This window comes from Branchiostoma lanceolatum, chromosome 8 (genome assembly GCF_035083965.1).
Source record: "Branchiostoma lanceolatum isolate klBraLanc5 chromosome 8, klBraLanc5.hap2, whole genome shotgun sequence".
In the NCBI taxonomy this organism is placed as follows: Eukaryota; Metazoa; Chordata; class Leptocardii; order Amphioxiformes; family Branchiostomatidae; genus Branchiostoma; species Branchiostoma lanceolatum.
The window spans coordinates 355626-371369 of NC_089729.1; the positions used below are offsets into that span (position 1 = coordinate 355626).

The window sequence follows — 15744 nt, forward strand, 5'->3', positions numbered from 1 at the left end:
AATTACCAGTGATGCCGTTTGATAGAATTTTGAATAGTAGGCCTTCGTGCCAGATTGAATCAAACGCTTTGGATAGGTCCACGAAACATGCAAAGAGTCGCTTTCCTGATTGTGTATATTTTGAGATTAATGTTTTTAAGACAAATATGTTATCTGTTGTTCTGTAATTTTTGCGGAATCCGGTTTGGTTAGGTTTTAATATTTCGTTTTCTTCCAGAAAAGATGTGATTCTCTTGTTCAGTATAGAAGTAAATAGTTTACCCAGGCAGCTAGAAATAGAAATTCCTCGGTAGTTGTTTGCGTTGTCTTTTTTTCCTGATTTGAAGATGGGGACTATGTAACTATTTGACCAGTTTTGGGGGAACAATCCTTTCAATAATAAATTAAAGAGTGGATACTTCGATACTTTATCAAATCCATTAACTAACATACAAGATTTGTAAGCAGCTAATCTTCATGGACATAAAACGTACAAGACATACAAACTACATAAAACTCATTACAGCAACAGTAATTGTATATATAGTATTTATGGTAAAGATGTTAGAATGCAAATGTGGAAACTTCATTAAGTCCATTATCTAACATACAAGATTTGGAAGCAGCTAATCTTCATGGACATAAAACATACAAACCTAAGACATAAAAACTACATAAAAGTCATTACAGATAGTATTTACGGTAAACTTAGGGAAGCAATACTAATGTTACCTTCCGGCATGATAGCGACGGACAAGAATAGGTGTTCCTTTGGCAGATTACTCCGCAGACTTGCCGGGAAGAGGAACCCGAAGGATCGCAGGTCCTCCTCAGTGGCGACAGGAAAGGTCTTCACCACCTGCCCGTCTCCGCGGTCGGCTGCCAGCCACTCGCCGCAGAAGAAATAGAACCTGTTGCAATTTAAGTTTGAAAAATTGCCGAGTGTGACTTTCTACTAAAGAAATTGAAAATTTCTGTTATACGTGCATGTAAATGTACTTTGAAGGACTCTACTTGTCATCAATGAAAAATTCAATGAATGTTTCACACAACATTCAAGCTGTTTTAAAATGTTGTTCAATTTGGCTACAAAAGACGCATTACAGCACTCCGTGACTTTGTGTTTTCACAGAATAATTCTTAAATACTGAGAGAAGGAAAATTAATTGGCACAGTTATTAGGTGTTTGAAGAGTGATACATTTTCTATCTCTTCATCTAAAAACAGCTGAGTTGACACACTGTGTATACAGGATCTGACGACCGCTCTGAACTCAACTGGCTACATTTATTATTATTTTTATCTGTCATGATCACACCTCACTCCACCTTAGTAGCTGTAAGAAAGAAATACTATGAGAAGAAAAATATAGACATAAAGATGTATGTATCATAATTATACTATAGGTGCAATACATGGAAAGCTCCAGTGAACTCACAGTTTGCCTGTGGTGAGATCCTGCACTGCTGCTCTGTCCACGTTCCACGATGCACGGCCCCCCTCCCCACTGTTGTCGTGCATGAGCTGCAGCAGCTCCACGTTACCCAGCTGTTCTGCTGTGCTGAAGGTCAGGGTCACCTGGCTGTTCTGGGTGAAAACCTAAACAACAACAAAAATTCCACATGTTAGGACCTGCCATTAATAATTGTACTCAAAAACATATTCAGGGGAAAGTTGGGTGATGAAATAATTATAAGGAGTTGAGTCAGTGCCAAATTTGATGTCCAACCTTCTCTGTGATGTCGACCACTCGCACATCGGAGTTTGCTGCAGCTCCAAACAGCTTGAAGGAAACAGTGGATTCTGTCCCAGCATGCTTAGCTGCCCCTGTCCAGATGAGCATGCGGTACAGGTAGCCGTTCTGAAGGTTGTCCAACTTCACAGCGTGATGTAACTGTAACAATATGTGAAGACATAGAACATGAATGTTCACATTGTACAGAGTACTGACCCTGACAGTAGATACTAATATCATAGTCTTACTGAAGCTGAATATATCATTATAGATACAGTAAACTGCAGGTATGTTGCTAATATGCATGCTAATTATATCTATAAGAAAATCTTCGTTCAATTACACATCGTGTCCTTGTCAGCAAGGCTTTAGCTACATGCACTGGCTTGCAGGGCTCGTATGTCTGTAACTGCTGATGAAAACTAATCAATATCCATATCAATATTAAATAAACATCTGATTTTTCAATACTTGCTAAAAAAATGTACCAGCAGAACATCCAGTACGAAATAAAACGTCAACAGAGTAAAAATCAAATGATAACGAATAACCATAACATTACACATGGTCACTTTTATTGGCCAGATATGCTTGATTGATTGATGATGACTACTTACCATCCTTTTCCCTCTACGCTCAGCAATCGTGACCACGGCTGTTGTGGAAAAGTAGAGACAGAGTGCCACAATGATGGCTGCCACAACGGCAACGTTGTCCACCAAGTCACTGAAGTTCAACTCCCCGAAGTCGAACGTGTTCGGCGGAGTGGCGAAATCAGTTCCGAAGGCCGTCAGATGGTTGCAGTGACAGATGGTGCTGGCAATGGTGGACTGCTTGCTAATCTGTGGAAAGTAGTAAAGAAACATGTTGTTATCAGATTTTGCTGGTACAACCACTGGTCATTTTATATTTATTTAGAAAAAAAGAAAAAGCTATCATTAATTTTCTAGCTTTTTATAGAATTATCATTAAATGATTTCCACTGCTTCAGATGATATCATGATTGATTGAAAATGTCAGTAGACCATGGACCAAAAAGGCAGTTCCCATTGTCAAACATTTAGTCAGAAAGAGTGGCCTGAATACATGTACATTAGTACCTCTGGTCAAAACACTCTTGCAGAAGATTTATAAGTACCCAATCATTACCAAATTAGGCTCAGAAATAACATCATCATCATCATGTCAGGCGGGTTGCCCGGACTAAGTCAACCCTCTTCCTCCAGTCGCTACGGTCCGCCATTAAGTGCTCTAGATCTTCGGCCCTCACCCCTACGTCCCCAGCAAGTTGGTCAATGTAGGTCCTTCGGGGTCGACCGACACTGGAGTGTCCATGCTTTGGTGTCCAGAGTAGGAGTTCACAGAAATAACAAATACGTATAACTATAGCTATCTAACTATCTAACATTAAGCTGTCCATCAATATCAAGATAGTATAAGTTAGGTATATTGTATTGTATTTTTATGTAGTCTTTCTCCTTTGTATTTTGTATTATATGGGCCAGGTGCCTGAAATGAAGGTTGAAATGAAATATGAACCATCTAATTGCTTTTGCTGGCATAATATCAAACACAAACACTGTACCTGGTCCAGTAATGAAAAGGGCAGTCATGTTTCATGTACAGATTATGAACAATATGTGACAAAAATCTGCTGTTTTCTATACCAAAGCAAGGACATTTTATTGGTAAACAGCCAAAGTTTTTACTTTGTATGTGTTTACAATGTAGCACACTGTCAGGTATTAATAGTTGTAAAAATTATGAATACTAAAAGCTAAGTTCTGACAAAACAATGAGAACTGTACACACCGTGCAGCCGTCAGTGCTCCAGTCTTCCTGGGTCTCGCTCCAGTAGACGCAGCTCAAACGGGCCCACTGGATCTGGTAGGCGTAGAAGTCATTGGCGTGTGACTCCTTCACGTCAGCTCTTTTCTCAAAGTCGCATTCGGCTACTGGTCCTGGAAAAAAGGAAGTTTATGACAGAGCTGAGAAGCGTGCAACTACTAGGATATCACCGGTGACTCCTGTTGTCAACATCACAAAGACAGTATATGATGTATTTTTGCTTTTGGAGATTCCTAATGAAGAAACAAAGAAACAAACATCGCAACAGTGGAAGTGATTCATGAAAATATTAGGCACACTTTCTATGAATCAGATTTCACATTCATTATCATAATGATGTACATTTTGTAAAATACCATGTTCAAAATCTCTACAGACATTTGTACTTTTCCTTCACAACAATAGAACAGATATGACAAAACATAGTTTAGTGATTCATGTCATTATGGACAAGACAACCTCCTTCATCTGGCAAACAGAATTTTGTATTTGTAGCATTAAACATGTATCATCGTTCTGTTAAAAAACTTTACCTTTCTATATATGCCTGGATATCCTCAAATTTTGGTGTTCACATAGGTTTTTTGGTGGAAGGCATGATGTTCAGCACGTTTTTGGGATAATACTGTAGATCAACTGGGGTAGGTTGAAAACCCTTTTCAAAGCTAGAATACTGACACAATCCCACCAGTACGAAATCGGACACCACGCAATTAAGTAGGACCTGCGTGCCGAGGTGCCAGACGTACTAACAAGGTATAGTGACAGACGGGCGTTCCCCAGGGTTTGCTCGGACGGATTGCAGAGATTCCTGTGGAATTCCGGGAATTCTTGCAAATCGGGCGTAAAGTATACTATCAAGCTCGCTCCTACAGCTTCGCTAAAAATACACACCACGTATTTGGACCTTGATGTAGTAGTCCACAGGATCATCCTCTCCCGAGACGAACATTGTTGCCTCTCTCTTCTCTGTGTCTTCATCGCCACTCAGGGTCTTCATCAAGGCACACTCCTCGGGTAGGACGTACGTCTCCATGGACACGTTGTAGTTTTGGTCGTCAGGGCGACCGCCGTAACTACCGGAAACGTCGTACACCACACTCCTATTCAGCGGGGTGATGGTGACCAGGAATCCTTCTGCGGTGTTGGTGAGGTTCAGCAAATGGTAGCTTGAACTTGTGTTTCCTGGGGCAGGGAAGGTGATGGTTGTTGTCGCTGGTTTGTTTCCGGAGCCGCCCGGAATGGTGATGTAGAAGTCTTCAGTCAGGTTGTTGAAGGCCACGGGGATGTTGTTCTGTTGGAGTGACAGTTCCATGACAGAGGAACGTGCCTGGTACTCCCCGCGCCCCCAGGTAAATGGGTTCTGTTGAAACTGCGTCAACTGCAAAAATAACAGAATCAATATTTCATTAACTTTTGCAATATAATTCTGTCTTTTGCCCATTCTACTGTAACAGGAACTGGAATCTGAATTTCTGTACCCCACTTTCAATCCAACCAAGATAAACATGATGTCAAAGTAGTGGCAACCACTGAATGAAAATGCAATCACAACTCTGTGGATATAAAAGATTTTTTTAATGAAAAATATCTCCAGGACCTGTACAAAGTAAATGAACAACATATAAAGAGAAGTCAAACTCTACAACTGGATAAGAATTCGGAGATTTATTTCCGGACGTTTCGAGTGACATCAATCACTCTTCTTCAGCGTCACTAAAATGAACTAGCAGAACTAACCAGTACTTATTTACAATAACTAGAAAAACCGGTTTTACATGGCAAATCACACAGTCATGCATAAGACGTATTGAATTGTAAAACAAGATCTGGAAGGTTCCTATGGTAAGACAACACCATAGGAACATCTATTGTCCTTTGGTTGGGGGGAGGGCGGGGTCCCAGGTACCGGAGAGTTCTACGCGGAGTCCTCCCTTCCTGTTTAGGGTGGGGTTGTGGATTATTGTAAATTGTAGTTATTGTAAATAAGTACTGATTAGTTCTGCTAGTTCATTTTAGTGACGCTGAAGAAGAGTGATGGATGTCACTCGAAACGTCCGGAAATAAATCTCCGAATTCTTATCCAGTTGTAGAGTTTGAATTCTCTTTATATATTGGTTACCTGGGTGTCTAACCTTCACAAACGTATAAATGAACAACAGTTACAGTTAACTCATAAGCATGTGACAAACACAAACAATCATACTGGAAAGACAGATAGAAACAATCCTCAAAACAATCTTCAACATTGATATCATCACAGGTATAAAAAAGGAAAGATAAGGATCATTAATAACCAGAACCTTAATAGCGACGCTGTGCGGTGTATAGTCTCCGAAGAGCGCTGTTTTAGACGGAACATGGAAGCTCCCATTCTTCGTCTGCACGACCTGGCCTCCAAACTGGTCACCCCAGATCCTCTGGGCACGCAGCACGATGTCGCCCCTCTCGATGGTTACCGGCGGGGCTCCTAGCCTCATGGCGCCGATAATGGCGCTGTACAGACCGTCCAGGACCTGGCGGCTTTCCTGGACAAGTCTTCGTCTCTGTAAGTAACCGTTAGGAGACAGTATGATGAGTTAGTGTTACTCAGATTATCTAGTTCTGTCCTCAATAACCTGAAACACTATGAACACAATGTTTAAGACACCATAGTTTGACATTTTTCTGATGAAAGCAAAATGAAGATAGATAGGCATGAAAAAAAGAAACATTTTAAGAAGGTACAAAAATGTATGTAACTAATATGTACAATCAAGTATAGCACAGTCAGGATTTGTTGTAATCAGTAGGTCTGAAAAAGTTTTTTGGGGGAAAATTTACAAACTCGAAGCTTTTTTGTTCACTGTTAATTACACATCATGCAAAATCAAACAAAGAAGAACAGCTTCCAATGCGTGTGATTTGAGTCATGATCCAGGATGGAAGATGAACCTGAACAAAAACTCAACAAATGAAACATTTAATGTAGAGCAAAGTCAAGCACTGAACAAATAATGAAAACTTCTTGTTACCTCAGATTGGTTCTTCTGCTCCTTTTCTTCTGCCTTTTCAAGACGCTCCTTTGGAGAGAGACTCTGGTCTTCCTCCTCGAGATCAGGTGCAGGCTTCCCATCAGCCTCTTCTGCATCTCTCTCTGGTTCCTCAAGCAGAGAACCAACGGACTCCACCAGAGCTGATTTAGAAGTAGAACAGAAGCAAAATTATCAATTTGAAAGTGATGTTAAGCATTTCAGTGATTGATAAACACTAAGAGAAACAGAAAACCGAGAAGCGTGGGAAATGTTCTGTTGTGCCCCACTATAAAAGTTAGACTATATGCAGATGAGAACAACATCCACAGTCTGTGTTGTTACGTATACGGACCATACAGAATTAAGATTCAGACTTAAAATTACAATTTTACAACAAACTATACCATTAACAAAATCACTAACTTAAGGGACAATCTTTGACACTGATCAGTATAACATGTGTTTCATGAATCGTTACAGCTGACAAATTCAATATCAACTCTTTTTTTCTCATCCTTACGTTTGACTTTGTGTGAATAATTTCATATTTTATGACTTTCTTTATGTTATGTGTGAATGTTTCTTACGTGTTTAAAGTCTTCCTCCCATGAAACATTGAAAAACACATTTAAGGTGATGCGCTTCTCCTGCATAAATAAATAAACTTCAGAATAGATTTCTGGAAGCACCGTGTGACTGATGAACATGACCCTGTACTTACATCCTCCCACAGACTCGACAGTCGACGGGTCAGACATGTCCAGTTGGTCCAGGTTGCTGCTGATGGACTTCAGAACACTCACGGCCATGTCCTATATAAAGCATATAAATGTTTGACAACTATGAAGGGTCTGCTTTATCTTAAAGCCCCACTATGTAAGATTTTGTCACAAAAATTGAAAATATTCTTGTGAACAAATCTTAATGTGAATGGCAGGTACTGACATGTACAACCCCTTTTCAGCATATTTTCTTCATTATTTCGTCTATTTATGGTGTTGGTGAACTGTGCAAAAACAAAACAAACTTGCTATCCAAAGAAATGGAAATGGAAAAATCTACTTTCTGTATTGGCCTAAAACTACATGGTGGGGCTTTAAAAGAGACAGATTTGAAAGTAACAGTTGCTCAACCGGCATCTAGATATGCAGATATTTTGGGCAGATTTCCACTAATCAAAAACAGAGTGACTTGTAATTACATGCATCTGTGGTAAAGAGAATAGTTGATGAGATGCCTTATGCGGCAAAAGATTCTGACAAGTACAAAGTGAGATGTTTTGTTCAGTACATTCAAGTATATGAAAAGGATTAATAGCTATTTGCATGATGTGAAAAATCCATGCTGCATATATTAACATTAAAAAGGATGCCCTAATACAATTTAGTATACAGTACTGCAGTACAATAAAGTCAAAGACTCATGCCATGCATAACAAGATAGGCACATTAAAACCCGAATCGGAGATGAAATATGATAGTTTTCTGCACAGCTGCAAGCATGACATGAGTAGTCAAGTCGTAGTTGTAGGTGAGGAGTCAAACGGTTCAACTTTGTAAAAAAATCCCATCAGCGCCTTTTACCTTATCCTCCTGTGGAATGCCAGGACAGGACTTAATGACAAGTGATGATAACTCAGAGAGCATTTGCACACGTTGCGGCGTCTGGGCCCGACCCGTTTCAGACACCAATGTTTTAATTGCCTTCCTGCACATCTACAACAACGGATAACAAGATTGAACACCTTATCCTGGTCCAAACTCCATAAAACGTCCCCATATTTCCACAAGAAAAAGATTTCCTGAATGTTTCCCAATGCTTTAACATTTTACAGACTACTTAGCAATGCTTACCTGTGCCTTTTCCTCAGCAGCTGATGTTGGCTGCTCCAATACAGCAGCATCTCCAGAGACATCCGCATTCTTCTCATTAATGAAAGATACATTCTTAAGAATAAATTTGCATTAAGGACAAAGAATTAGTAATAACATTGTGATTAATTGTGGTGAATGTCTGCGTGGTCATTTTTGTTAATTGGCTTGGCCTCGCAAGCTCCGCCTGCAACACACGGGTCCTGAGCAGGTCAGCGCATGCTCCCCCCCCCCCCCCGTCGGCATCTCGGCTCGGACCACTTCCGCCCGGCAGTTTCGGCGGTCTGGCGGTCATAGTCGCGTCGCACAGCGGTCCGTTCTCCTAAAATTTCAAGTCTTTCAAGTTCGTGTCCGTCTTCGTCTTTCAACGTCTCTGCTTCCGGCATCACGATAGGATCAGCGGGTCTCTTCGCCGTTTCCAGTCTCCACGTCGGGAGCGATCCAAGGCCAGTAGAGGATCGAGTCGGCGTCACCGCAAGTCAGGTCGTCGGGAGTACCGTGACAGTTCGTCTACGTCGGCTTCGAGGTCGTCAAGGTCATTGTGATTAATTGAATGTGTGTTCTTAACATACTTAATGCACAAGTCCAGTTAATCTCTCTAAAGAATGGAACAGTGGTCCCCCCCCCCCCATCATACTGTAATCCCAGTACCAATTCATACCGACTTTCAAAACTAATGTTTCCTGCAACTGAAAAATTGTTCTTGTCTCTTTAAAATGCAAGTTTAAGTAAGATGCAAAGGTTAACTCCCAAGAAATGGCTAGTATTTTTATGGGAAGGTAACAAGCAGGAAGTCCCCCCCCCCTCCTGGTCCATAGTGGTTTCATCCCCAGCACCTTCTTGCTCTAAACTTCTGTGGAGATCCGAGCCATAATTGTTGAGAGAAAAACAATCCTGATAATGTATGACTAACCTGAGCCAGTATCTGTAGTACATCCTGTGGGCTTGGGGAGACGGATTCTGCATAGATGCTGTCCAGACTATGAGCAAGAGCCTTTCAAATCGAAATAAAGGGCAGCACAGTTAAAAAATTAGTATGATGTATGCCTTACGAATGGACAGGAATTAAGGTAGAATATCTTTTACAAATATTCTATGTTCATATACCTCTTGCAAGTACAGTACAGTGTACAGTCACTTCTTTTTGATTAACACACACACACACACACAATAACAGACACAATAACAGTACTTCAGTTTTTATACCTTCTCTTATCTCCCGAATACACTTTTGGTCACTTACATTCAGGGTGAATAGGTTGTACTTTATTACCCCTTTCCACTGAGCTCATAAAGTCATGTAATTATAAGTCATATACAATTCGACAAATCCAATTTTGGTTGGGTCTTTAACCAAATAATTTACCCCCCAAAATCCCCTCCGCTGTAGAACCACATACCTGGTCAGGTGTCGCCCCGTTACCCACCGGCGGCCTGCTGCTGGTCAACTTGGTTTCTACACAGTAGAGAGAGAAGTATGATTATTCAATCCCTTAGCATATGGCATTGAAGAATAGGCATCTTTTTCTTGATAACATTGAAAGAAATGGGGGTTTGCAATATGGAAGATCAGATTCTACTGTCAATGGAAAACATAGCTTCAAATGCCTCATCAACTTGATTACTGAAAATCAATTATCATCATAGGACTTTGTAATTTTATAACAGTGAGGAAACGATATTGTTTTTTTTGCATTTGGTACACTGGCCAAATTGTACATTGGTTTAACAAAAGAATCAATGCCTCATGTATAAGTGTATAAAATTAGTGCTCAGATTTTTGATGTATTTTTACAAAAAGTAAACAGATGAGACCTACCATCGCCACTGAGTTGCACGGTTGCAGTTGCTGGTCTGGTGGACAGGACTGTGGTCATCCCACTTGTCTGCTCAGTTGTAGCAGCGGCGGCTGGTGTGATGGCCGCGGAGGGGGAAAATGCTTTAATAAATCTAAATGTCATCTAGATAGATTTTTATCACACACACACACTCAGTGTGTGGGTTTCAGATTCGCAACCTGTTATCCACCTTAAACAACTTCACGCGAAGGCTACTATGCCACCCCTTCTTACTCCGATGTAGGAATTGACACGGTCGCCATACTCGATTTGAATATCTGTATTTTTTATCTGCACTATGTATCTGTACTATGTATCTGGTGGACAGGACTGTGGTCATCCCACTTGTCTGCTCAGTTGTAGCAGCGGCTATTGGTGTGATGGCCGTGGAGGGGGAAAATGTTTTGATAAATCTAAATGTCATCTAGATAGATTTTTATCACACACACACACACACACACACTCAGTGTGTGGGTCTCAGATTCGCAACCTGTTATCCACCTAAAACAAATCCACGCGAAGGCTACCATGCAACCCCTTCTCACTCCGATGTAGGAATTGACACGGTCACCATACTCGATTTTAATATCTGTATTTGTATCTGCACTATGTATCTGTACTATGTATCTGGTGGACAGGACTGTGGTCATCCCACTTGTCTGCTCAGTTGTAGCAGCGGCTGTAAATGTGATGGCCGCGGAGGGGGGGGGGGATGTTTTGATAAATCTAAATGTCATCCAGATAGATTTTTATAACGTTTTACGAGGTAATTAACGATATAAACACCAATGTTACAGTTGACATCACTCCAACATCAGGTTTCATGAAAACAATATTATGTCACTGGATGAATTGTTGATATGTTGAATATAAACATCACAGACAAGCTAAATTATAAAAGTGTCAATTGCTTAATGATGGCCTCTCCAGTCTTTTACTGCTGTAGTATTAAACACACAAGAACCTACCGTCATCAGATGACCCTTCGTCCCCCACGACTTCCCTTACGGTCGAAGTTGCGGGTTCGGTGGTAAGGAGGGTGGTCATCTGACTTGTCTGCGTGGTTGTAGCAGCAGGTGCAGGCGTGGTGGTTGTAGCAGCAGGTGCAGGCGTGGTGGTTGGTGTGGCGCCTAGCAGAGAAAAGACTCAGATGAAACAGACTACTTCACCAAATTTTCACAAATCTTTTTTAACATAGGAAGAACAGTACTTATAAATACCAAAACAAGAAGACTGCGCCTGTCCAGTGACTGTACTTAAATGTAGAAAAATCAGTTTCAAGGTTTCTGTATGTATTTTGATTAAATCCAATATTTCCTTTTCAGATATCCATGGAATAAATGTATACATTAATCTACTAATAGTATTTTTCTACAGTTTTCAAATACAAATCTGTAGATTGGATACATATCTATGACTTTGGTTGAGCAACACATAACATGTAGTATAGAACAATTCCTCACATGTGAAGATATTCTTTCTTTGAAAAGAAGCCTTAAAGATTTCTCTAGTAAATGTTTTAATCATTATAAATCCTTATAAATCACCAGAGGCATGTTTAACTTTTTAGCAGAATAGCAATGTTCTCCTAATAGATTAATACCAGATCATTGCTATCTGTGACTGCTATCAGCTAACATAGCTGTGGTGATTTAGTTATTCACAAAATTCTATCTTTGATTTCATCAACTATCAATAACTAGTAGATAGTCCCTACCTGTGGTCGCCACTATCATTGTCGCCTCACTCTGTGACCTGCAACCGCCTGATGAGAACAGGGCTGTCACCCTGATGATGTAATCAGTCTCCGGTGACAGGCCAACCACCGGAAGCGATGAGTCGTCTGAGGTCTTGTTGACAACTGTCGTCATGTCCAGCTTGGAGACCACCACACGGTATTCCTCAAGGTCAAGGTCAGGGGATGGAGACCAGGTGACCTTGAACCCTTCATCCGTGACGTCAGTTACGGCCAGGTCCAATGGTGGATCCACAGCTGCAAGACAAATGATGCAATTTTTACATAAGACAAGTGTTTAAACACTTGCTCTGTTTGAAATTAAACATTTATTAACACTGAAAAGTGTCAATTTAAGTGTTCATAAATATTTTTCCCATAAGGGGTTCAATCAGAGCACCTGACACATGTGATTATAATATCATGTAATTTCAATTCACTGGTTTAGATGCTTTTGCAACTTGAAATGCAGATACAAAGTTTAAAGCAATGCTATCATATCCCGTTTTAAAAAGACATGAGTGTGTAAACATGAGATTCAGTCCAGTTCATTTTCCAAATTAATACAGAGTTTAGGGGTGCCGAATATATAAATTGTGAGAGAGAACAACAACAATATGGACACAGACGATACCTTTATCACAAAGCTGAGTTTTCCATCCATCCTGACACCCAGCCGAGCAGACACCTGACATCGGGTCACAGTTGACGTCCCCACCTTGGCATTGGCCGCACACTTACAAACGAAAAACATGGTATCAACACAACACAATGTAGTAGAAAATGCTATATTGCCTTTTCTAGATTGTCATTTTAAATGTTGCAGGTTGAATAATTACATATGATAGTTATGCTTTCATTTCAAACCTCTCCTAGCCAAGCTGGCATCGATTTTGGGTTAAAATAAAACACAAAGAACATAGAACATAGAACATAAAACAAATAGAGGATAATTACTTTGATCAAATTGCACATTTCTGTTCTCTAAGTGCTCATTGTGAGAATAAGCTGCTTGATAAATCATGAACTGCAGATAAGCCCTTAATGTTTATTCCTAGTTTGTGCATGACTGTGTAATGAACTACAATCCCGTAACAACTTGTTTTACCTCCACAGCCGTGGGCGTCTGCCATCAGCACAAAGCCCTGGCGACATTGGCACCTGTACCCCCCCGGAACGTTGGAGCAGATGTGGTCGCACCGGCCGTTCACTGTCGCACATTCGTCGGGCTCTACAAAAAGAACAAAGGTAAAATTCAGGGTCTAAATCATCCACAAGAAACGTTACCTCTTCAAAGGATAAAATTCTAGAGTGCTAAAACTGGCTGCAATACATATACATGATTGTACACCTCCGCCATATGTACAAGTCAGAGCAATAACATTGCAACCGAAAATAATTTCATCAGGTTGGTAGAATATAGGATATAGGAGATTCTTTTTTTACACAACCAGGTAATCTCACCTGCTGACGTTTCGGTGTCTGTCAGACACCTTCTTCAGAGCTTCTGACTGGAGTACTGCTTCTCACCGCTATGGATCAGGAAGTCATCACCAGTGATGAACCGAGACGAGGGGGGATACAAGCTCAGCCACATTTGGGATTACATTCTCACCACAAAAGCGTCACCTATATCGGCTACTTATAGTGGTGAGAAGCAGTACTCCAGTCTGAAGCTCTGAAGAAGGTGTCTGACAGACACTGAAACGTCAGCAGGTGAGATTACCTGGTTGTGTAAAAAAATTAAAAAAAGAATCTCCTATATCCAATAACACTGCAAGTCTCCTACCTGTGCAGCCATGCCCGTCCCCCATCAACACGAAGCCCACCGTGCAGGAACAGTTGTAACGGCCCCCAGGTAGGGTGGTACAGTTCTGGGCACACCCGCCATTTTCTCTTGCACATCCGTTCTCTACAATAAGTACAGAACACAACCAAGGCAAACGTTATTGGCTGAAGTTCTAGATAAAAGCAACTGCAACAGCAGCGATACTGTTTCGTTCCAATCGCTGTTACAATACTAGTAGTTCTCATTTACATAAATGTATTAATTGTTATTTCCTGGGATGTGCAGTTATGGGCACACCCACCGTTGTTTGTTGCACATTCGTCTTCTGCAAAGAGTTCAGAATACACAAGTCATGTTCGTTCGTTCGTTCGTTCACTCTTACCTTTGTAACGTAATGCTGCCCCTACACCTGACTAAGCTATGGGAGAGAGTGAGTGAGTGTTTATCTGATATGAAATTCTATATGCAAAATTCTGTGGTTCCGAAATCATTTTTCACCGACAGTAACAAACATGAACCTCCCCCTCCACCACCATATCAATCATATTCTGGTCGAACCAGAGACAGGCGCATTTTTTGGGGGTGTTTCGAAAGGTCATGACATTTGCAATAATCGTGTAATTCTATATGAAACGTTAGAGTGAATTTAATACCAATTATAAATATGATAGTGGCAAATTCCTACCTGCTGAGCCTGCACACACGGTGTACACAATTCCGTCTCCACTCCCGTTTTGGGGAAAGGCTGCTTCTGTGTTGTACAGGCCCTGAGCGCTCTCGCGAATCCCACGTTGGCAGTAGCTGGTGCTACACCTGTAAAAGCCGAAACTCCTGCCCCCTGTATTCGCGGCTGAGAAAGCCAAGTTCGCCACGTCACGTACACCCAAGACCGGGCTACAGCCGAGCACGTTGTTGATGTAGGGGTCAGAGTTGTACTCAGTCACACACCTGGAAACACAACAGCATCTTGTTATAGGTCAGTTATTATACTACCAGCAGCTGCGCACAGTATGACTGTTCTATATATATATATGGCAACCACTCGGTACAGATATTCAAATCGAGTACGGTGACCGTGTCAATTCCTACATCGGTGTGAGGAGGGTTGGCACGGTAGCCTTCGCGTGGATTTGTTTAAGGTGGATAACAGGTTGCGAATCTGAGACCCACACACTTTGGGCATCCGCCATCTCCGGCGGCACCAATTCGAGGGAGACGTGCTGGTTCTGGTTAGGATGCTTGCAGCAAGCTGCCGGATGCTTCTGTAACACTCGAGGTCCGCCTTGATAACGCCAGCCCGTCTGGCGCTGCTCTCGTCCGCCAGTTGAAGACAGCTGCCGTTGGAGACTTGTCCCTCTAACTGAGGGAGGAATGACTGTTCTATATGTCACCGAACCTACCGAATTTTGTCCGGGTGGCTGCTACTCCCACCCTGGACTGCATAGTCCTCCCCACAGCCCGTCGGCCTCAGTCCGTACTCTGCACAGAGGTTCTGGTAGTCCCTGCACCAGTCCGAAGTGGCAGACAGACCATCAGCAGGGAGTCTGGCGTTGATGGCCAGGAAATTAACGCCATTATACTGCTGGTTTGCAGTAAGGAGGACCTCAAAGGCGTGGTTTCCTGAAGAGAAAAATTGGAACTTCATATATCAAAAATGTCATTGACTTTGATAAGAAAAGACACCGATTAGACCTATGATAGGGTAGGTACCGTAGAGACATAACAAAATAATGGAAAGCAAAAAGACAAGATTTCTTAGCAAACGAATGCTCGCCAATCTATTCAATTCAATATATTTTGTACTGTGGTGCAGGCGCTTAAAACATTTTAGCACAGGAAAGGGAAGAAAAGAAAATAAGCAGACATAAACAACATTTGACTTGATTCAAAACATAAAACTGTAACGGGAACGGTCCTAATTCCGACATATTCCTT

The 15744-nt window shown here is 41.4% G+C and overlaps 1 protein-coding gene across 1 annotated transcript; it reads right to left on the reverse strand.

Annotated features, from left to right (window-relative positions):
* Positions 1–447: 447 nt before the first annotated feature.
* On the reverse strand, positions 448–13617 carry LOC136440452 (polycystin-1-like protein 2). Its single transcript, XM_066436501.1, has 19 exons — positions 13551–13617; positions 13129–13251; positions 12655–12756; positions 12003–12278; positions 11254–11415; positions 10267–10386; positions 9848–9903; positions 8430–8498; positions 8160–8291; positions 7298–7388; positions 6577–6737; positions 5866–6108; positions 4457–4943; positions 3527–3675; positions 2332–2556; positions 1709–1873; positions 1418–1578; positions 712–890; positions 448–452 (listed from the first exon to the last, which is right to left on the reverse strand). The coding sequence occupies exons 1-19, from the start codon at positions 13615–13617 to the stop codon at positions 448–450; spliced, it is 2973 nt and encodes a 990-aa protein (XP_066292598.1).
* Positions 13618–15744: the final 2127 nt, after the last annotated feature.